Here is a 24,862-nt window from a genome sequence, read left to right as displayed (position 1 = left end):
AATGGAATGAGTGTTTGCATAAACACGTGACGTCATGACTCTTCATTTCATACAATATGCATTCCTCTAAATTATCCAACCTTGATATGTTCGAGGCATGTACATCAGAAAAATACAGACTCTTAAGCCATTGGTAGACTAGTTGTTGTGCATTTTTTTCTAACATAAAGCTTACTCTGGGTTTTGCCTTTTTCTTAAGATTGAACAAGTACTTGTATGGAATTAAACAAATATTTTAAATTAAGCAAAACAACAAAAATACTTTATGAATTACATTGCATCTGTAATATCTAACCTCTCGAATGGATACATCCATCTATATTGAACTAGTCCTCCAATTTTTGCCTCATATGACAAATGTATGGGTAGATGCTCCATCGAGTCATAAAAAGATGAAGGGAATATCATCTCAAGTTTGCATATTGTCTCGACGATATCATTTCAAGTCGCTTAATATGATTTGTCTGCAACTTGCTGGAGCATATATCTCTGAAGAAATGACTAATCTCCATAAGTGTATTCCATATACCCTTTGACAATAAATCACGATAAGCTAATGGAATGAGTGTTTGCATAAACACGTGACAGTCATGACTCTTCATTTCATACAATATGCATTCCTCTAGATTAACCAACCTTGATATGTTCGAGGCATGTCCATCAGAAAAATACAGACTCTTAAGCCATTGGTAGACTAGTTGTTGCGCATTTTTTTTCTAACACAAAGCTTGCTCTGGGTTGTGCCTTTTTCTTAAGATTGAACAAGTACTTGTATGGAATTAAACAAATATTTTAAATTAAGCAAAACAACGAAAATACTTTATGAATTACATTGCATCTGTAATATCTAACCTCTCGAATGGATACATCCATCTATATTGAACTTGTCCTCCAACTTTTGCCTCATATGGTAAATGAATGGGTAGATGCTCCATTGAGTCATAAAAAAATAAAGGGAATATCATCTCAATTTTGCATATTGTCTCGACGATATCATTTCAAGCTGCTTAATATGATTTGTCTGCAACTTGCTGGAGCATATATCTCTAAAGAAATGACTAATCTCCATGAGTGTATTCCATATACCCTTTGACAATAAATCACGATAAGCTAATGGAATGAGTGTTTGCATAAACACGTGACGTCATGACTCTTCATTTCATACAATATGCATTCCTCTAGATTAACCAACCTTGATATGTTCGAGGCATGTCCATCAGAAAAATGCAGACTCTTAAGCTATTGGTAGACTAGTTGTTGTGCATTTTTCTCTAACACAAAACTTACTCTGGGTTTTGCAATCCGTGACCCATCAAAAACCATCTCCATATTTTTACGGTTACAGAACAATGTTATATCCATCCATTCTAGCCTTGATGTTGTCCTTTGTCTTCCCATTCATATCCATGACGGTGTTGAAAATGTTCTCAAACACATTCTTTTCTATATGTATGATGTGAAGGTTATGGCAAAGGAGAATGGTCTTACAATAAGAAAGCTCCTAGAAAATGCTTCGCTTTACCCAGTTGTAAGTCAAACTAAAACCAGGGAAGTTTTGTTTACTAGATTGGAAACCAAACACAATGTCACCGTACTCTAATACAACATCATGCAATTCTTATCCAGAAAGACGCGGGGGTGCAATATCCTTTTCAACTCTGCCAATAAAGAAATCCTTTATGTTCTTTCTGTATATGTGATTCGTTGGCAAGAAACAACGGTGGCAGTAAAAAAAAGAAGCTTTACCTCTATTTGTTAGCGTGAATGCCTTGTTGTTTTCCATGCAGTATGGACATGCTAGTTTGCCATGCATGCTCCAACTAGAAACCATTCCATAAGCTAGAAAATCATTGATAGTCCACTTCAAAGCCACCCTCATAAGAAAATTCTGTTTTCTTGATATATCATAAGTCAAAGCTCCGGAGGACCACAACTGCATTAACTCATCAATCAACGGTCAAAGACAAACATCTATATTCCAGCTTGGACTACTCGAACCAAGTATCACCGTAGATAAAAACATGAACTCCGGCCTCATAGACATCCCCGGTGGCAAGTTGTAAACCATGAGTATGACCAACCAACAAGAATAGGGAGCAACAAATGATCCGAATGGGTTGAATCCATTTGTACACAACTCAAGACGCACGTTCCTTGATTCAACTGAAAAGTGAGGATGCACACTGTTAAAGTGTTTCCATGCTTCACTGTCAGAAGGATGCACCATCACTCCATCAACCACATCATATGATTGGTGTCAAGTCATGTGTTCAGCAATCCTTGGTGACATTAATAACCTCTGCAATCTAGGTGTGATTGTAAAGTATCTAAGCTTCTTATATGCCACAAGAGTCTTTTCCATACCAGTTTTGGGTTTGTAACAGGAATGCCCACATGTCATGCACTCAGTCAGCTCAACATTTTCAAGGTAGTACAACATGCAGAAGTTAGGGCACATGTTAATTTTCTGGTATCCTAAACTGATAATTTTCTTTCATCATGGACTTAGCAACATAGAAGTTCTCTTTCAGCCTGTTCTCTTCAGGTAAAATACTTCTCGCCCATTCGATAATTCTTTCATAACTAGCCTCACTCAACCCACAATCTGATTTGATGGTGAACACCTGTGCAATGATCAATAATTTACTATGATTCATACAACCATCCCATAATAGTTCATCAGAATCTTTCAATATATCAAAAAACCTGGCCGAGTCTGCATTAGGTTCTTCTTCTATAATTGGACATTGAGTGACATTACCTTGATTCATTCTCATTGCATCCATAACAATTTTCCTGTAAGGATTACTGTTGTCATTTACAACTCCATGCACGTTGCTAGCACTAGAAGTTAACCCAATCATCCTTTCTACCATGCTCTCATTATGAATAAATAGTTCTCCGTGTGCATACCAACATAGGTAATCCTTCATGAAACCCTTGTGTAGAAGATGCATCGTTACAATATCTGAATAAAGAAACTTTTTATTTTTACACTTCCTTCATGAACACCTAATACCACTTCCACTAAAATTTCTCGGAATAAATATTGCAAAATTAATAAAACCCTAAACCCCATTACAATAATCCATCCTTCGCAATCTTTATGGTGAACCTCAATACATCCATGAACAATCTCTATGACTTCTATCAAACATCTATAAAATAATGATGACAACATGTATTAATGAACTATGTTTAAGCAAATAAATTTGCAAAAATATTGGTTTAACTCGAGATTATCCAACAAACTAATTAAAACTTCTCTTAAATATTCATTATCAATTATCAACGTCCATACAAATTTATACACATAAATTTACGGAAATTACAACTCCGTAATAGCATTGATAAAACTTAAAACAGACCCATTAAACAAGCTATTATTTATTTCATTAGAACACATTTAATTCAATAATTTGACATAAGTTTTAACAATTTACAAACAAATACAATTTTATAAAATCTAAGACAAACCATAACAAGTACAAAATTATACATTCATACTACAAGTTTGTTTGAGAAAAAAATAATAAAACATGTACATACGCTAACAAAATACATATACTAAAAAAACATTAAATAATAATAAAATTGACATTTTAATGTTAAAATTAAAAAAAGATAGATTTACTTTTTTAAAAAAACAAAATCCAAATAAATCAGAACATAGATGCCGTGACTACAAAAGTTAAAGAAGGATGACTTGTGTTGAGACGAAAGAGATAGTTTAAGGGGGGTGAGTGTTAGCAACTCGGGGGTGAGGTAGTTTCTTTAGCTGCGGGGGTAGGGGAAGAAGAAGGAAAAATAAGGGAAGGGAGAGAAGGGTCGACAACATGGTGATATATTAACTTTTACTTATAGAATTACCGACGAAAATATTTTGTCAATGATCTCATCGGCGATTTTGCCAGTGAAAGGGTCATGTCACTGTACGAAGATCCCAATTTGAATTCCTCGGTTATTTTGTTGGTAAAATCACCTGCAAAACTTTCACGTCATCGACCTGCTTTCTTTTTTCAAAATTCTAAATGGGCCCTCGGTAATTCCATCGGTAGTTACTGACGGAAAAATTATGTCGGTAAAGACCGATAGAATTACCGAGGGATTTACATCCATCGGTAAATATCATCGCAAATTCTCAACAGAAAAATTTTGTCGGTAAGTTCGTTAGTTTTAGTCAAATTTCTGGTAGTGACATTTATTAAAAAAATTGCAACATTGATATACCAACTTTCAGTTTTCATTAGTCAAGTAAATAAACTTTTTTTTTCTTTTCATTTTAGAACACCATTTTTAAAAAATCTCATACAAAAACAAGCAACAAAATTTAAAAAGTGCCTTGGGCTCTCAATTCTCACAACCACGGAGATAGCTTTAAGAGACCGTTTACATATATAGAATTATAAAATATAAATCCATAATCATACCAAGATGGATGGTAAGCAACAAAACGTTGTGTAGACGTCTAAATCCATAATCATACCAAGATCTGGTCTTTGGCTTTATTCAAATTAAAGACGAGGTTTCACTAGGTTTAAACTTATGGAAACGGGATTGATGGGGTAGAGTTCAGGGGCAGATGTAGAGGAATTTCCAATCCATGATTTATCAGATGGAGGAAAGAGGTCTTGTGTGCTGTTTAAACTCTGGTCTGTGACCTGCTGATAGTGGCCTTTGACACGTTTGGAGTGTAAATCATCATCATCATAAATGCTAGGATCTGAGGTCACCTCCGGGATGCAGGTCTGTCCTTCAAGCATGCTCACCACTTCTGACATTGCGGGCCTTATAGATGGAGAAGCATTGGTGCATAAGAGAGCCGCTTTGATCATCCTCTCAGCTTCTTCCTTGTTGAATTCAGACTGCAGCTTTGGGTCCACTATCTCCATTAAATTTTCCTTTTTTTGCAATACATGGGCCTGTGACGACAATTTCAAAGACAAATAAGAAGGAAGCTATGATATTTTACCAAATGTACCATGTTTTGCATTGAGAACTGATGCCTCACGCGTCATTAATTCAGGATAGCAACAGAAACAGACTGACGATGATTTACCCAGTCAAGAAGACAAACATTTTCGTTCTCTGGCCTGTAACTTGAGTTGCTCTTTCCACTGACAATTTCTAAGGCGACAACCCCAAAACTATAAACATCTGCTTTATCTGTTAGATAGCCCCATTGTGCATATTCTGGAGCCATATATCCTCTGAAATATATATATTTTTTAAAAATGCGGAATTAGTGCCCTTCAGTGACTTGAGGAGTATTACTATCAATAAAATTCAGGAATTAAATTAGTCTCAATACAACTTACATAGTTCCAGCAACTCGAGTGCTAATATGAGTGTTCTCCTCTTCATTGAGCTTAGCTAGTCCGAAGTCTGATATCTTGGCATTTAGATCTTTGTCCAGTAATACATTTGTACCTTTGATGTCCCTGTGAACAATCCTGATAGCAGATCCTTCATGGAGAAATGCTAAACCTCTGGCTATTCCAACACATATCTTATACCTTGTAGTCCAATCCAACATCAGAGCACTTGTTTCGGAACCTGCTCCTAATAGGATTGTTGATAAGATCATGTTTGCTAGTTGATGCAGTGTTATAAAAAATATATATTTTACTGAAAATTTATCAACAAATGCTACTATGGTTACCGAAAAGTGCACGAGAGAGGGAGTTGTTTTCCATGTACTCGTACACCAGAAGCAACTGGTCTCCTTCAATACAGCATCCATAAAGCCTTACAAGATTGGGATGCTGATCTGTTCAACCACTATGAAACAAAAGAAAAACGATAACACAGAATCAATTTGCAAGAACAAAGGATTTTATTTGATACTTGCTATGTGAATACTTCACTGATTACATCCCCTTTTACGTGGGTTCCCTATCTCTATATATAGAGTCTAGGCTTACTATAGTGGGCAATCCCACCAAATCAGGTTGACTCATTCCTATGGAACTAGTCTTTCTCCACTATCTTTCTCCACTGTATGGGGACGTGGGATACTAACCAACTAGGCTAATCTCGTGCCGAGAATTACTCTTGCCTAGACTGATTCTTCTCATGGCTTATCTGCATGGCTTCTCTGCATGGCTAGTCCAGGTGTCAACCAACGATCGTCCCAGATCATGACTCCCCTTGTTAGGACGAGCCAGCTCCTGCTGGTTCTAGAATTGGAGGTGAGGAAACTGAGCTTGGCCAGTTTCCCGGGAGAACCATTTTGCCTTACTTGGACGTTGACCTTTACTGCCAATGCGGAAAGATTCTCTTTCACCACGTCGAGTGGTAGTTGTTTTCCTTTCCACGATAGTATCTTCAGATAGGATGATTTCCTGTTCAGTTACTAAATCTTCCACCGTAGGTAGAGTTCCATCGGGCTCATCGTCCAGCATGGAAGGCTCAAAGAGTTTCAATTTGTCAACGTTGACCACAGAATACATCTCCATGTAAGCTGGTAACTCCAATTGACACGCATTATCACCAATCTTACGAAGGATTTTGAATGGTCCATAACGGATTGGCTTGAGTTTCTTTCCGACTCCACGCAGTCGGTCTTTGCCCAGGTGCAACCAAACAAGGTCACCTTCTTGGAAATGACCTTGGACGCGATGTCTGTCATGACGCTCTTTATACTTTTGTTGAGCCTTTGTGAGCTGCTGCTCCACTTCCGAATGTATCTTCCTAATTTGATCCACAAACCGTTGTGCTCGTAACCTCTCGCCTTCCCCTTTATCTAATGCAGAGTTTGATTCAATTGTGAATTCCAAGTCAAAAGGGCTCTGTGGCAAGAAACCCAAACACACTTCTGCGGGAGACTTGTTTGTTGAACCATGTACGGCATGATTAATGGCAAACTGCAGGAAGGGAATGCTTTCATCCCAAGTTTTGGGGTGACGAGCATTGTATCCTCGTAGAAGGTGAACAACAGTCCTATTCACCACTTCGGTTTGTCCGTCAGTCTGAGGATGGAATGCGGTACTTCTTTTCAACTTAGTGTCCATCATGGCCCATAAAGCACACCAAAATTTGCTTAAAAACCGGCTGTCTCGATCAGATATAATCGAGTTAGGGAGACCAAATAATTTCCATACATTTTCAAAGAAGAGGCGTGCTGCTCCATCACTGGTGATCGTCTTTTTGCAGGGCATGAGTACCACCATTTTGGAGAATCGATCGACCACCACAAATAGATAGTCATTACCTCGCCGGGTCATTGGAAGGCCTCCCAAGAAATCCATAGAAATACTCTCCCATGGGCGTGTCGGAACAGGTAGTGGGGTATACAATCCCACCTTACGATTAGCAGGTTTAGATGTGCTACACAGTACACACCCTCTTATGAAACGAGCCACATCATGTTGAATCCGGGGCCAGAAAACATAACGAGACAAATTTTGTAATGTTTTTGTGACCCCAAAATGACCAGCAATTTTGGATGTGTGTGCCTCCCGTATGTATCTCACCCTTTCATCCGATCGGGGTATGCATAAGAGTTTCCCTTTGTATAGAAGGCCATCTCGTAGCATGAACTCTGACGGTCTACTAGACAGCACCTCTTCCCATGTGCTTTGAAAGTCAGGATCTTCTTTATACCAATCAACATACTCCTCATGTAAAGCCGGATGCACTTGCATAAAAACTGATAAACAAATTGCTGTCACTGGAGGTCGTGACAACATATCTGCCAACTTGTTATGGCTGCCTTTCTTGTACTTTATCACCAAGTGAAATTGTTGTAGGTATGTCATCCATTTCATGTGTCGGGCTTGTTGTAATCGAGCTTGTGACTGTAAGTACTGTAATGGCTGATGGTCTGTGTGGACCACCGTTTCTTTGCCCAGAAGATAAACACGCCAATGTTTCACTGCTTGGTGTAGTGCTAGGAGCTCTTTGTCATATGTTGGATAGTTCTTTGCAGCGCCTTGAAACATCTCTGAATGGTAGGCTACTGGTCGTCCTCCTTGCATCAAAACGGCTCCCATTGCATATCCTGATGCATCCCCCTCAATCTCGAAGGGTTTTTGTAAATCCGGCAAGGCAAGAACTGGCGCTTCGCTTATCTTCCTCTTCAATAATTGGAACGTGTCCTCATGTGCCTTAGTCCAAACAAAGGCTTGGTTGGCCTTAGTCAAGGAATGGAGAGGAGACGCCAGAAGAGAGAAATTTTGAATGAACTTACGAAGGTATTGGCATGCACCCATAAAGCTTCGGACGTCTGTGACCGTACGAGGTCGTGGCCATTCCGTGATCACTTGAACCTTAGCAGGATCAACTTGCAATTCACCGCCACCCACGATGAATCCAAGATAAATTAAGGTTTTTTTTCCAAACTCACATTTCTTGCGGTTTAGGCGCAAGTGATGTTCTTCTAGGACGGCAAATACCTGTTGCACATGTACGAGATGTTCCTCCAAAGAGCAACTGTAGATCAAGATATCATCGAGATAGACGATGACAAAGTGATCAATGAAGGGCCGGAGAACATCATTCATGAGTCGCATAAATGTTGCTGGGGCATTGCAAAGACCGAATGGCATGACCAACCATTCAAATAATCCTTGTCGTGTTTTGAATGCTGTCTTCCAGGAATCCTCCTTGCGAATTGGAACTTGATGATACCCCGATTTCAGATCAAGCTTGGTAAAGATGGTAGCATGACGTAGTTGATCCAATAGATCATCAATACGGGGAAGAGGGTATCGGTTCTTAACAGTAATTTTGTTAAGTGCTCTGTAATCGATACACATCCGCCATCCTCCATCTTTCTTCGGAACAAGCACAATTGGTGAGCCGCAAGGGGAACTGCTGGGTTTAATAACACCCGTGTCCAGCAACTCAGTTACTTGTTTTTTGATCTCCTCATTCTCCAGTACTGAATTGCGATACATGCAAATATTAGGCAATGTGGAGTCTGAAATGAGTTGAATTTCATGCTCAATTGCCCGTTTGGGAGGAAGTCTGCCTACTTCCGCAAACAAGTTTGTATACTTGTTAAGTAACTCATTCAACTTGTTGTCTATTGCCTTACATGATAGTGTGAAACGAGAAGGTGTGACTTCATCTGTTAGTGGTCGAATCATCATGAGGACAAACTTCTGAGATGCATTTATCATTCTTCTCGCCTGGCAGGCAGTGACTAAGTCTGCCTTTTGAGATGATCGATCTTTGTGGACAATGTACGTCTTCCCATCTTTCACAAGATGATATTGTTGAGCCCGTCAGTGGTAAATAGCATCTCGTTCCCACAAATATGGATTGCCAAAAATCACTTGACAAATATCCAAAGGGACTACTTCACAGGTTACCTCATCAATATATTGACTAGTGATAGCAAAACGAAATCTGCACTGCCGATCAATCTTGAGTTCCACGTCCTTTTGTATCCATCCAAGTGGATATGGTTTAGGATGTGGATTTGTCTCAAGTCCCAATTTTTGAACCAAACTGGCCGAGATCAAATTCTTTTGACTGCCAGTGTCAACGATTGCATCAATGATCTCTTGCTTCACTTGAATTCGTAGGGTAAAAAGCTCCTCCTTCTCATCAGGGGGGGTTAACAGATTTGAGGTTGTCTCCTTCGGCATTGCCATCAAAGACAAACTCATATCCGCTTCCTCCATCTGGCCGAGTTCAATGTGATCATTGAGGATTGTTGTTGTCATTGTGCGCTTGCCCTTGTCGTCCTTTTTCCATTTTGTAGGAAAAAGGTCAGGACGTAGTTTCCAGCACGTCGCTTTGTCATGCCCCGAAACTCTACAATGCTCACAAAACTTAGTAGATTTGGATACAGATGAGGGGTTACCTTGTGTGAACTTCTTAAAATTGTGGTTGCCACTGTTTCTCTCCTTGTCATTGTCGGTAGGACGTTGCCCACGAGGTTTATTCTTCTGTTCGATAGCCATAGCAATGCTACTGGCAGCAGAGATATTAACGGCCTGATATAGCCGTAATTCATTTTGAATGTGCTGCCATAAGCCAGCCACAAATTTCGTGAAGACATCTTCGTGGTCCAGTCCAATTCCCAGTGTAACTGCTAGTCTGCGGAATTCGGTGGTGTATTCTTGCACCGATTGATTCTGCCTCTGTCGCAAATTGTGCCATCGTGTCCAGCGATCTTGAACATATCCCATTGGGTAGAATTCCTGTTGCAAGAGTTGAGTAAATTCCTTCCAACTTATCTCTCTATCATCGTTATTCTTCAAGAATGCATTCCACCAGGCCAATGCATGGCTGGTTAATTTCAATCTTGCGAATGCAACCTTCTCACCACTACTGAAACCATAAAGTGTGAAATAAGTCTCCAACTGATCCACCCAAGAATCTAGCTTCTCTGCATCTATGGTGCCGTCGAATGTTGGTATGTCTATCCTGGCTTCAACTTTAAAAGGTTGAGGTCGTATGCCAGTGACGAATCGAGGGTGGGCATCTTCATCCTGGCTCTTTTCCTTTTCAGTCGTCAGACGAGCTCTTGGAGGAGAAATGCCGTCATCAACATTCTTCAGTCCTGGTGATGCCGATGATGATGGTTGAGATTGAATCCATTTTAGAACAGCTTCTAGTTGCGTGGTCAGCCTATCAACCTTGTCTGAAAGGTTAGACTGATCCGGTGTAACTTCTTCTTCTTCGCTTGACATGCTTGATGGTGTTGTGGCCTTCCTTGTTGAACGTCGATGGGACTGCAAAACAGAGAGGGGTTCACCAATTGTCTGATATCCAGACTTGGTCAGCACCATTAACTAAAAGTTTTTCCACAGGGAGGAACGATTGCTCTGATACCAACTTGATCTGTTCAACCACTATGAAACAAAAGAAAAACGATAACACAGAATCAATTTGCAAGAACAAAGGATTTTATTTGATACTTGCTATGTGAATACTTCACTGATTACATCCCCTTTTACGTGGGTTCCCTATCTCTATATATAGAGTCTAGGCTTACTATAGTGGGCAATCCCACCAAATCAGGTTGACTCATTCCTATGGAACTAGTCTTTCTCCACTATCTTTCTCCACTGTATGGGGACGTGGGATACTAACCAACTAGGCTAATCTCGTGCCGAGAATTACTCTTGCCTAGACTGATTCTTCTCATGGCTTATCTGCATGGCTTCTCTGCATGGCTAGTCCAGGTGTCAACCAACGATCGTCCCAGATCAGATGCTGTAAACAAGATATAATGCCTATTTCGTTCACAAATTCACGGTTTCCTTGCCTGGATTTTGGAGATAGCTGCTTAACAGCAATAATAGTACCATCTGCTAATTCACCCTGCATTGGAAGTCAATCACGCGTCTAAATGCTATAGTGTTTTTGGGGCGGATTCACCCATGCATGATTCCAATAATAAAATTGTGATAATATGAAAAATTCATTAGATGACAAACCTTGTATACGGATCCAAAACCACCCTCTCCAATCTTGTTTTCTGAATTGAAATTGTCAGTGGCCGCTTTTAGCTGCCTCAAGGTGAAGGAACCAGTTTTCAAATCCAGCCCTTTAAGCTCTGCACGTAGCAGTTGGTATGGGAGGATGACAGTCAGGAGACATATCGTGAAATAATACAAATCCATGAAAATCATATATCCATGCACTACGCGCATTCTTTAGTGTGATTCGCCATTATTTAGAAAATTAAGAGTAGACTCAGTGTGCGGAAATGACTGATTTTACAATACCTCGTTCTCTGGTGTATTTGTCTCCATAGCAGAGCTTCCAATAAATGACACCCATTACCAAGAAAATAAGGAATACTGCTGAAGTGACAACTCCGATCACAATAGGTTTCTTACTTGTTTCCTCAGGTTCTGATATTAAATAAAATTGCAAACGCAAAGAAGGCTAAACATCCCATCAAATGGATAATAAACATTAACGCTGTAAAGACACACGACCACTATAGCACAGTTCAATTCTCACCTTCACAATAAGTTCTGTAACCTGAAAAACCACAGATCACGGAAAGATTCTTAGATGGGATAATGAAGTGAGTGGAAGAAGCTTACAGTTACAGTGACAACAAAAATCAGGCTAATCACTTATGCAGATTGGTTTATGGGAAACATTAAATGTGTTTAATCTTATCAGTTAGGGGAGGGACAAAAAAACCCCAGAAAGCTCAGAAAATTGAAATAGAAATGAATTCAATGGTGTCCTTCTATTGTATAAATTAAACTCCTTGAAGTCTTTTAAGTTTCAAATGAGGCAGAAAAAGAACATGCAACATACCTGAACATACGGATATAGCAGAAATTATAGGACCATAATTTCCTCTTATTGGAATGACAGTAGTGCCTTTTCCAGCCCAGTATAATCGGATCTCCAGTGTACGGTCTGTCACGGTGGTGTTGAATGCTCTTGTGAAACTTCTGTTCGATCCCTGGACTGCCTTTGTAAAGTTAAAATCCTTTCGCACTTGTATTCCCTGGAACAAAGTTTCCTACTCAAAAGGGTTCCTTTGAAAACGAAAAGAAAAAAAGACATCCACAATATCTTTGGAAGGAAAAGATAATTAATTACCTGAATGTAAATATCAAAAACGCGCCTTGCAACTTTGTTGTACAGTTTTTCATCTGTGAATTGTATCTCAGCAAAGTGGAGTCTGACAGTGTAATTCCCATTTTCTAGACAATATCCATAATAAGTGATAGACAGGGGAGTTTTACGTGCTGTTGCATACAATCCAAAGTCAACTAGAGAAATATTAGAATTTGATTGAAGCGTATATTTGTTATCATAGAAATTTTCATCATCCATGAAATCTCCTGTGCTGCTGAATCCCCAGTTTGATCCTGATCTATTATAACACCTTGCAGCAGCATTACTTCCACTATCTTGATCACCTTCATACAAGATTTTCCCATTCTTTACATCTTGTCCACCACAGTTTATATGGAATGAACGATAATCTGCAGCACATAAAACTAGCATACCATCAGACATGTTTCAATTTTCCGTTTTGTCATACTTATAGAAGCATATCAATGGGGAATGAGTTTACTTTACTACAAAGCTTCAAAACTATGATTAGTCACTGGTCAACACTTCATCAAGTGGCTTGCCATTGTCAGATTAATTCAACTCAATGAATTCCTTCTGTCAACTTTTGGTTTCTGACGGTGAAACCAGTGGTCAAGTTCTACTTCAAACCACGTTTTGATGTATAAATTTTCCAACAAAGTGACCTTATTAGTTTTTCGAGATAGAATCTAATTAAAAAGCTAGCTAACAATCATCAATGTCATTCAAACATTGAAGTACACAAATAAATATGGTACTTCGATAAACTTTAATGGCACACTCGGATTTTATGAAGTGCACAAGTTCTTATTATGAAAATAAGTAAATAAAAACATACATTTTGGGCACCGAGATATCCCTGAGCATGGAAGAAGATCGCTTCTGTATATCATGGAAATTATAGTTTGTTAGAATAATAAATGGTTTTGTAGATTGAATTCTAAAAATCTGGTATCAGAAAAAAGCCTCGGAATCAGAATCAGAACATGCTTAAAAACAATTGTATCACACAAGGAAAATATTCAAGATGTGTTTGCTCTTTGAAAAAATGATATGCATTATACTCTGAGCATAAATTAATTCTGGATATCTATCTATTCTGCTTAGGTAGTATTTAAAGATGTAGTATAGTTTATTATTTAGTTACAATATTAAAATATGTTTTGTCTGAATTCCACGTTCATCTGAAGTAATTGTATCTGTCTCTGCAACTCTGTACTCATGATAGCGTATGCTGTTATCGCAAATAGGTACAAGATCTTGCTAGTAATTCTTTTGACCCTGTGGGATTTTTTGAAATCACATACAGCAGAATCTCTATTGCTAAATTTCATCTACAGAAATATAAATACGAAAAACATTGCAGTCCACAGAGTATAAAAGAAGAGCCTTACAATTTATTATTGCTGGACGAGCTTCGAAACCAGTTTATATTATTCCTGGTTTATAAACTCAAATCATTCAGTTTCAAAATCACCAAGAATATCCCATTTCAAATATTTATGAACATCCTTACTCGTTACTGCTGCTGCATCTTGGTGACCGTGAAAAGTTATTGTACGAAACATCGCTGGAAAAGATCAAGAAAACCATAAATCTAAATACAAACTTCCACAAGGATAACAAATAAAGAGAATATATAAACTTCACGATGCAAGCGCTAGAAATGCACTCGCTTTCATTTGATGATAGGATTTTTTTTACCACATCCATTTTTTTCTTAGTTGTTTTTTATAAATATATTGAATTGACAACATTTTTTTATTGCATGCTATAGTTTTTGTATGTGAGCCAAGTTTGATGAAACTTTTTGTTAAAATGCATGTGTGGAGTGAAGACCGTCAAAAAAGGGTGCAACAGTTCGTTGATAGCCGAACTCAATATTTTGTGGTATGTTGGTTTTTAATTATTTTTTTCTTAAGTTATTATGTCCTTGAATTTGATGAATTTATTTTTTCTTTATAGGATACATATAACAGCCGGTTGAAGGAGAGATACAAGGATGAGCCTTCAACCCATTTGGATATCGGTCCGGATTTGTGGTTGGAGGGAGAATCATTTGGTGAACCTAATAGAAATCGAGTGTATGGACTCTCTAACACTATGACTGAGAATTTATGAATGACCTGTAATACTTTTGGATGCTCGCAATCAATTCTAAGCAATCAAACTCTGGAGTTCGTAGTGATGTTAGACCAACAGGTACAAGATCGGACAACTTATCTTAATGATAAATATGATGACTCACTACTGGTTATGGAGAATTTTGTTGATTGGTAATGGAGATGAAATCACAGATGGATGGTTTATGTTAGGAGTGAGCAAAAAAACCAACGAACTCATTAAACCGGGAAAACTAGAAAACAAACAACCAAAAAAACCGAAGCCTGAAAAAAACTGATTACATCGATTAGAATATTTTTTAAAAAAATTTGGTTTGGTTTCAGCTTCATAAGCTTGAAATTAAAAAACTGAATCGAACCAGTTTAGTTAAGAAATAAACCAAACCAAGCCAAAAACCGAACTGAACCGAAAAAACTCATTAGAAAGTCCAAAAAAACAATATAATTTTCAGTTTTTAATATCAAATAACCGAACCGAACCGAAATTGAATCAAATCAAATTGAACCGAAACTGATCATTTTAGTTTCAGTTTTTAACTTAAAATAACCAAAATGAACCGAGACCGGTCTCGGTTCGATTTTTTTTTTTTTCTTTTACAAAATTTCAGTTTGATTGTTTTTATATGTAGAAACTGAACTTAACCGAAAATGATTACCCCTAGTTCATGTGCACCCCTTAATTGCCCTTACGTTCCTGGTGACAACCTACCTCCTCCTCCTCCTCCTCCTCATCCACTGTCGTCTTTATTTTAGATTTATTGTATTCGATCGTAAAAAGAAAAATTGATATGCTTTGTCCGTCTGTAAATTCATCGATATATTTATTAGCGATAGACTCACCGACAATCTATAAATTACCGACAATAGTTTTTTCGATAGACCATTTCTATCTGTGAGTCTTTCAGTAACATACGCATCGATAGATTGTTAGTGTTTACTTTTCAATGCAGTGATAATTAATGATTTTTTGACTATTTATTTTTTCCCAATAAAATCACCCATAGAAATTAAGTACTGAATCCAATGATGGGTGTAATTTAGGAACCTACAGATTTGGGCTATTTTGGAGGAATGAGTCTTGCACTGTTCCAGTCAGCTTGTTGCCACTCAAAAACCTGGTAAGAACCACACTCATACTTTCAGAATAATTTATTGCGCCATCCTTGATAAGATTTCAATAACCAAATTTCAAATTATCAGACTTTAGCATTGCTCACGTAAACTGTCTTCGTCGTATTGTATTAGGAGGAATCTCCCCAACCAACTTGTTAAAATTTAAGTCGCTGCAAGAAATTACAGCAAACAAAATTTTAGGCTTCAGTCTCTGAAGAAGATTTTACATCTTTGTAAATATAATGGCAATAAACAGGTGAATATATGTGTGTGTGTGTGTGTGTGTCTCATAATTAAAGGTTATTAAATTCTTTGAAGTAATCCTCTATTTATATTCTTCCTTGGAGAGTTGCAGTTGCTTGAAATCACTACCTTCTCATAGGAGCTCATCGGTTGTGAAAATAAGTCAATGTTATGTTAGAAGCTAGTTGTGATTCTACTACTCACTCTAGTAGGACTTTAGTTATTATATACCCAGGATTATATATTAATGTAGGATTTTTAACTTATCCTAACGACCTGATGATTCAGGCAGATCCCACGCACCAGCTGTACTTGGAGATCATAATGGAAAATGTGGCAGAATTGAAATGTATAAAAAGAAATTCTATGTTGCTTAGCAGCAGATGTAAGGCGATGAGTGAAGTTCACACTTACAGTGTTTTTTCCACTTTCCATGCGTTTTCTGGGATTGTTCCAGTTAAATTGATGTTTCTCAGAACCCTGACAACAAGTTACAGGTTGGTTAAACAGCTCTGAACAGAACAAATCCTCAACTTTACTGTGAAAAGTTATGAAGCAGTTCACATACAAGAATTGCCTTTCAATCGGCGAGTTAGGTAACTGAAACTCTGGTCCAGGCATATCAGCAATCCTCCTGCATAACAGTAAGAGACCTTGAATACAAGTTAAATGTTCAATTCCCTTCATTTATCTCTCCCTATCTCTCACACACAAAGAGAATTCTTCAATAATTAATACAGCAGGAGGTATGCAGCACAAGAAAGTGGTTTTACTCACAAATCAGACAACTTTTCCAAATGAAAAATCGGAAGAGGTATAGGTCCTTGCAATCCAGTCGCGTACAATTCACTTCATTAGTCACGAAAAGAACAAAAAATCTCAATAAAGTGTATCATGTTGCATTAGAATGAATTAAGTTCTTGTGAAGATAAACATCTCACAGCTTTTGAAGTTGAGTCCAGTTCCCAATGAACTCGGGTACAGTGCCATTAAGATTATTATCACTTACGCGACTGCACATTGAATAAGTTAAATTATCAAAAAAAAAAAAAAAAATTGTGTTCAAGGAAAATAAGTGAGGGCTTACAAATCCTTCAAGTCTTTTATCTGCGCAAGTGCCTCTGGCAAGGTCCCCACTAACTTATTGCCGGAGAGTATCCTGCAATTGTTAATTCACGGCATCAAAGCAAAGATTTCAACTAATGAAAACGAAATCTCTAGCAAGTCTTCATAATGAAGAATTTAGTTAAAATTTCTTACAGAGATTTTAAGTTGACAAGCTTGCCAAGCTCAGGTGGGACAACACCAGAAAACTGATTTGATTCAAGGCTCCTATATTTTATAATTGCATTTGATAAAGTGAAATAACCATTGGAGAACAAAGTAAACTAGCATTGCTTGCAATATTCGAATAACTCAAACTAGAGGTAGAGCACTATAACAGATTCAAGCCATACAAGTAGGTGAGGGCAGTAAAACTTCCCAAATGTCCAGGAATATTTCCTGACAAGCGATTTGCAGTAAGCGAGCTGCATAAGAGGTTAGTTAGGAAGGAAGTTTTAAGCTCACTCTTACATAGAAAATAAGATAAACCAAGAAGAGGGGTGAATTTATTAATGAGCTTACATGAAAGACAGATTTTTCATCGAAGCCCATTCCACCGGAATTGTGCCGTATAGATAGTTGCGAGTGAAATCTCTGTCATAGACAATGTTGTTGTATAAAAATTATTTTCCATCTTGAAAATTGCTCCAAAAATTAATATAAACGCTTGAAATTTCTATATAAACTGTGACAGACAATGGCAAACTCATAATCACATAACATCTGATGAGTATTAACTATCATCGAGGCATCTCAAGATTCATAATCATTTAATGGATTCAGAATTGAGGCCTCGAAGCAGAAACATGAGCCAAATATATATGTCCTTAATTAAGGGTTCTTACATTTTTTGGACATAAGTAAGGTTGGCCAATTCCGGAGGAAGCCTGCCTGGAAGACTGTAATCTTTGAGCTGGCTTTATTGCAAGCAGGAGAAAGAGACATCATTGGTCACAGTTTAGGAAACCTTAAGATTACATTCTTTTCAGGTTTATTTTTAATGAAATTATTTGCAATTAAAAAAATAATCTAAAATGATATTATTTTAAATAAAAATAAAAATAAAAATATTATTTGTTAACTCAATTGGGTTAACTAGATTTAACTATATTAATTTTTAAATTTTTTAAATTAATTTAAAATATTACATAGTCTAAATCAAACTCTAGATTGATTGCAGGTTAACTCTAAAACGATATTATTTTAAACGAAAATGAAAAACAAAATATTATTTGTTAACTCAATTGGATTAACTAGATTTAATTATATTAACTATTAAATCAATTTAAAATTAAATGCAATTTAATTTAAACTATAAATTGATTGTTAAGTTTAAAAACTATATTGTGGGATTGGTGGATTATTACTATATGATGATAAGAATTTGTTATGTATAAATATTATTTTATTGTTATTTGTACCGGTAGATGTATCTTAATTGGTATGATCAAACGAAAGAAAGAAATCATGAGATCAAATTCTACAATGAGTTTGTCATTTCTTGAAAAAGAATTAGATACAAAACAAAATCACAACTTTTTAGGTTGCTAAAAAAATCAGATGCCTATAAATGAATCTAATTATATAAAACAAAACACCCATAGAAGCTATTTTGTCTTATAAACGGCCAAAGAAATGTTTTACTGTTTTTCAAGCATTTGCAAAGTTTTGGTTAATGTTGTTTAATTGTGCGAGTCTCTTGAAGTTTATTCCAAGAAATACAATTAGTAAATTTTATTTATAAAAGTTATATATTCATATTATTTTATATAATAATAACTAAAAAGAATTAAAAAAAATGAGGGTAATTTGACTAACCTCTCCTCACAAATCATTGTTAATTGGAATAATAATTTGTTTTTCTTTTTTATACATATAATTTTAATTTTATCTTTCAACATTAAATTTATTAGAAATTAAGTTTTATAAAAAAAATTAATTTTTTTCTATGGGGTTATTTTATTCTCATAATCTGGATCATAGGTTTTGCAGATTAATTTGATTAACTTGATTTTTTTATTATTTTTTTAATTAAATATTTTTTTCAGTATCTTCATTAACATTTAGTTAATTGAAATTATATTTCATAATTTGTTTTATTTTTTTATGAAGTTTTCCTAACCTTATGATACAAGTTTAGAAGGTTAACTCGAATTGGCTCAAGTTTTTTTTTATTATTTTATCCTCCAATATTGAATTTATTAGGAAGTGAAATTCATAATTATTTTTCTATTTGCTTTCTATAGGGTTATCATGGCCTTATGACATATGTCTTGGATTTTACTTCTCTTTTTTTTTAATTGAATTTCTTTTCTTTAATTACATCATTCAATATTGAGAATTGATCTTTATAATTTTTCTCAATTTACTTTTTATGAAGTTATCCGGTCTCATAACTCAAGTTCGACAGGTTAATTCAAGTTGACTCAAGTTGTTTTTTTTTTGTTATTAAATTTTTATTTTAATTTCATCTTTCAACATTTAACTGATTAATCACTTGAAGTTTAATGCAAGAAATACAATTAGTAAACTTTATTTGTGAAAGTTATATATTCATATTATTTTATATAATAATAATTAATAAGAACTGAAAAAAACAAGGGTATTTCACTAACCTCTCCTCACGAATCAATTTTAATTGAAATAATGATTTGTTTTTTTCTTATATATAATTTTAATTTTATCTCTTAATATTAGATTTATTAGAGATTGAGTTTTATAAAAAAAAAATTAATTTTTTTCTATGGAGTTATTTTATTCTCATGATCTATATCATAGGTTTTGCAAATTAATTTGATTAACTTGATTTTTTTGTTATTTTATAATTGAATATTTTTTTCCAGTTTCTCCATCAACATTGAGTTAATAGAAATTAAATTTCATAATTTGTTTTATTTTTTTATGAAGTTATTCTAACCTCGTGACATAAGTTTGGAAGGTTAACTCGAGTTGACTCAAATCATTTTTTTAAAAAAAAATTTATCCTCCAACATTGAATTTATTAGAAGTTGGAATATATAATTTTTTTCTATTTACTTTCTATAGGGTTATCATGACCTCATGACATGTGTCTTGGATTTTGCTTTTCTTTTTTTTAATTGAATTTTGTTTAATTACATTCTTCAATATTGAGAATTGATCTTAATAATTTTTTTCAATTTTCTTTCTATGAGGTTATCCGGTCTTATGACTCAAGTTCAATAGGTTAATCCAGGTTAACTCAAGTTGTTTTTTTTTTATTAAATTTTATTTTCAATTTCATCCTTCAACATTAGGTTGATTAAGAATTGAGCTTCATTTTTTTTCTAATTTGCTTTTTATGGGGTTATCACGGTCTCATGACCTAGGATGGAGATTCAACAAGTTAACCCGAGTTGATCCAAGTTAATCTAATATGTTTTCTTCTCAATATTTACAAAAAAAATATTATCCTGAATCTTTTAAGTTAAACTATATTTTTATTAGACCGGATCATATTAAATCAATTCCACATGATTAATTTTTCTTCCTTAAAAAACATGTTAGTAATTTGTGGGTATTTCTTTACATTCAAAATTTTTGCATTCGACTCGCATTGTAGTGTAACGAGAGATGATAATCTGGTAATAAACTATTGAGTCAAGGTGCATATTGCCTGAACTAAATTGGATTGGATCTCAATCAATCCAGCTTGACAATTACAGCCAGATACTAGCTAAATTACTGTCCTTACATACCTATTAAAAAGTGTAGCAGACGCGTACAAATAAACAATCATCTCAAAAGACAAAAAAAATAAACATAATTTTTTTTTCAAAAAATTAATAATAAATAAATAAAAAGAAAACATATAATCCTTTTTAAAAAATAAATAATAAATAAATAATTTGGGCTTCTCTAACCATAAAGAGCCTATATATTGAGTTATTTGTTCATAAAATTCACAATATTTACCAAGGACTTGAAAAGTTTGAAAGACTTGCTGTATACTTATAAGACCTCACTGATCTGATCTGAATATATATTACTGTGAACACAAAGTAATACAGAAGGTTGTTCTTAATTAAGTAGGTAGCTAGGTTGCTCTTACCTTCTCCTGGATGTAGCTGATCAGAAGCAAGCAAAGTAATAGAGCTCGAGAAACTAATCATCACCATAACTTGGCAAAGCTGAAACATCATTAGCATCCTGTGCTGCAAAATTGGCTGCAAAAGCTCGAACAAGTTTTTTATTTGTCGACATGAGACAGACAGGGAAAAACTCTCAGATATTTTGAAACATGCTAAGAACATACTGGAAACTTTGAAACATGCTAAGAACATACTGGAAACGAGAGAGATTCCACTCAGAAAAGAGAGAAAGAAAGAGGATTTATCCTTGTTTACATTGTTTCAGACCAATCTCTTTTCCACCTGGTGCTAAAGAACATGCTAAAATACTGATTGATGTAGACAGAGACCAGTCTCTTTTCCACCAGGTGCTAAAGGACAACAAGCTATTATTTGAAGTTTATGATAGACTCAATTATATAGCTAGTTGGTGCATAATTGACAGTTTAACACTTGCAGCAGGTTTATTTTTATGTTTGAAAAATATTTTTAGAAAGAAACTGAATTTTTTTTACTGGAATTAGTAATAAATAATAAAATTATTGATGAATGTTATTCTATTAATAAATTAATCAGTAAAATTTTTATCAATAAATTGATAATTTTATGCTTATAAAAAAAATTATATCAATAAAATTGTTAAATGGTGCAGTGATTGATTGCCAGGTTAACTCCTCAATAAGATGGTGTTTAAAAACTATATTTTGGGAATGGTGGATTATTACTATAAGTAAGTGAATGATGACAAGAATTTGTTATGTATAAATAGTATTTTATTGTTAATTGTACCGGTAGATGTATCTTAAGTGGTATGATCAAATGAAAGAAAGGAATCACGTGTTCAAATTCTACAGTGAGTTTGTCATTTCTTGAAAAAGAATTAGATACAAAACAAAATTACAACTTTCTAGGAGCTGAAAAATTCAGATGCCTTATAAATGAACCTAATTTTTAGGAGATGAATTTTATTGATTTTTAAGTTTGTGCGAAGTCAAAAACATTTTAAATTTTATTGATCAAAATAGTAGGGGTGAGCAAAAAAACTGAAAAACTAATTAAACCGAGAAAACAAAAAAAAAAACCGAAAAAACCGAACCGAAAAAAAAACCGATTAAACCAATTAAAATTTTAAAAAACCAGCTGGTTCGATTCGATTCGGTTTTATAAGAAAAAAACCGAACCGAAACCGAAAAAAACCAGAAACAAAACCGAGCCAAACCGGAAAAACCGAGCCAACCCGAAAAAATCGAGCCAAAACTGGAAAGAACCAAGCCAAAACCGAGAAAACTGAGCCAAAACCGAGCGAAACCGGAAAAACCAAGCCAAACCGGTTTGTACCGGTTTTTGCCCTAAAAAACCGAACCGAACCGAAACCGGTCGGTTTGACCCGGTTTCAGTTCGGGTTCGGTTTTTTTTAAAAAAAACAAAATTGGTTTGGTTATTTTTTTTGATAAAAACCGAACCGAACCGAAAATGATCACCCCTATAGAATAGTATTGTATAAAATAATTTGCAAAGATAATAATATATATATTTAATTTTTTAATTACTAATGGATCAACATAAAAAAATAAAAAATTCTTGTTTTCTTGTCATACCTGAACATCACGGCGACTAATTAAAAATAATCTCAATGAAACAGATATCTGATATCTTATTCTTTAGAAATAAAAGTCTAGTTCAAAGAGTCGCTACCTAATATTATAGTCATTAGGAATCCTAACTGGTCAATAGAGATTTTATGATACGGGACTAATTACGTAAAATGAAAGATATTATCACCTATTAAATGTCCTACCCGAGACAAACTACATTGCTTGTTTTATCTTAAATTACTAAGAATTTGTTCTCCCTTTCTTTTTTTTCTTTTTTTATTCTTTCTCTCATGTTCCTGACTCTAGTGTCAGTGAACAGTTCATACGAATATTTTTATTTATGACATTGGTAAATATTGCACAAACCCAAACAAATACGATATTCATAACTCTGACGTTAGTGAATAATTTTGCAAAAAATTGATTTTGAAGAAGAATTTTTCTATGTCATTTTCTTTTTGCTTATCCTTTATTATTATTTGTTCTTTTTAGATGAAAATAAAAAAAACATTGCACAATATATTTGCGTTTAATAATAATAGTTTATGGATTGAGCACATAGTAAAAAAATAAAAAATACAAATAAAAAAATAAAACAAAATACGAGAGACTCACAAATAAATTAACAAAAATCTCCAAATATTTCTAAAATTTTTTAATATTAAAATGGAGCTTATTTGATCAAATATCAACATAAAAGGGGATAAAATATATGCATAAAATGTAAGGGTGTTTTTAACACAATTTAAACAGGCTGGACTTAAAGCTCAGCCCGACCTATTTTTTTTTAATAAGTCAGGTTTGGTCCATTTCATATGACTAGGGAAAATCCAGTCAGCCCAATCTGATCATTGCCCAAACCAGTGACCTGACTGGACAAATTACGTGTGAAGTTCACGCGTGCATGTCACAGTGCGGAGGTAATTAATTACCTTCGCACAGTGCTAAATGCAAAGAAGATTAAAAAAGAACGAAAGGGAGATGAAAACTTACCTTGTCTGGAGATTGTTCTGGAGATGAACGAGCGAAAAGGGATGGCCACCGCGCAACGACTACCCAATATTCCCTGCCTCTGTTTTGTGTGTTCTCTGCTTCTCTGTTTTGTGTGCCTATTGTGCTTGAGTTCAGGGACGAAGACAAAGCTGGGTTTATATCTCTCTCCCCTCTCTCTTCTCCTCTGTTCTCTCCTCTGCCTTCTTTTTTTAGCTCCGTCTTTTTTTCTCCTCCTTTCTCTGTTTTCTCCTCCTCCCCCTCTGGTCTGGCCTCTGCCTTCTTTTTTTTTTTTTTTTGTGTGTGTTCTCTTCAATTTTTCTTTTCTTTTTTGCAAATAGTGATTGATGTAGAATCTCTTTTCCACCAGGTGCTAAAGGACAACAAGCTATTTGGAGTTTATGATAGACTCAAAAAATTAAATTTTTTTTTTATTTTTTTATTTTAAATTAATATTTTTTAATATTTTAATATATTTATATCAAAAAAAATTTAATAAAAAACTATTATTTTAATATATTAAAAAAAAAAACTTTTAAAAACACCAACTGTATCTCTTATAAAGCCGCCCTCGATTTTAATGCTTCTGCCATCATTTGCTTTGTATATTAAGTTTTTTTTCCTTCATTATCACCGTGAGCAAATTTATTTCTCAAACGAACACTGTTATTATATCACAAAAAAAGTCTCGTGACACGTGGATTGTGCATTTATTATAAAAAATAATAATTAATAATTGTAATTGTCTACGTACCTATCTGTGGGTTGTGCATGTATTATAAAAAATAGTTTCGTTATTTTTCAGAAAATACTTTGTGAATGTAAATTTTTTATCAGATGAACACTCTCAATAAAGTGTAATTTTTTTTTGTGAGTGTAATTTTTTTTTATTACTTATCCAATAGTCTCTTCTATTTTATTTTTCCAAATTTTTTAATAAAGTGTAATTTTTTCAATTTCAATGTCGATTTCGCACCCCACATTACGAATGAAGTTTAGAATGTAAAACTGGATAAGAAATCACCATTTGTGGAGAAGATGAGTTTACAGTGTGGGTTAATGGCTGGCTACGGCAGGT

The 24,862-nt window shown here is 35.0% G+C and overlaps 1 protein-coding gene across 1 annotated transcript in view; it reads right to left on the bottom strand.

The window, feature by feature from the left end:
- Window positions 1-24,058, bottom strand: part of LOC18103112 (probable LRR receptor-like serine/threonine-protein kinase At1g29720) — a 107,090-nt gene extending 83,032 nt beyond the window's left edge. The window contains exons 1-2 of the mRNA XM_052445200.1: window positions 23,788-24,058; window positions 21,181-21,295 (exon numbers count right to left, since the gene is read on the bottom strand). Of these exons, the coding sequence (XP_052301160.1) occupies window positions 21,181-21,277 (97 nt within the window). The 5' untranslated portion in view covers window positions 21,278-21,295; window positions 23,788-24,058. The remainder of the gene's footprint in view (window positions 1-21,180; window positions 21,296-23,787) is intronic.
- Window positions 24,059-24,862: the final 804 nt, after the last annotated feature.

The sequence above is a fragment of the Populus trichocarpa genome, chromosome 11 (genome assembly GCF_000002775.5).
Source record: "Populus trichocarpa isolate Nisqually-1 chromosome 11, P.trichocarpa_v4.1, whole genome shotgun sequence".
Lineage (NCBI taxonomy): Eukaryota > Viridiplantae > Streptophyta > Magnoliopsida > Malpighiales > Salicaceae > Populus > Populus trichocarpa.
The sequence above is the reverse complement of the archived record's forward strand: the minus strand, read 5'-3'. Positions and strand labels throughout refer to the sequence as shown.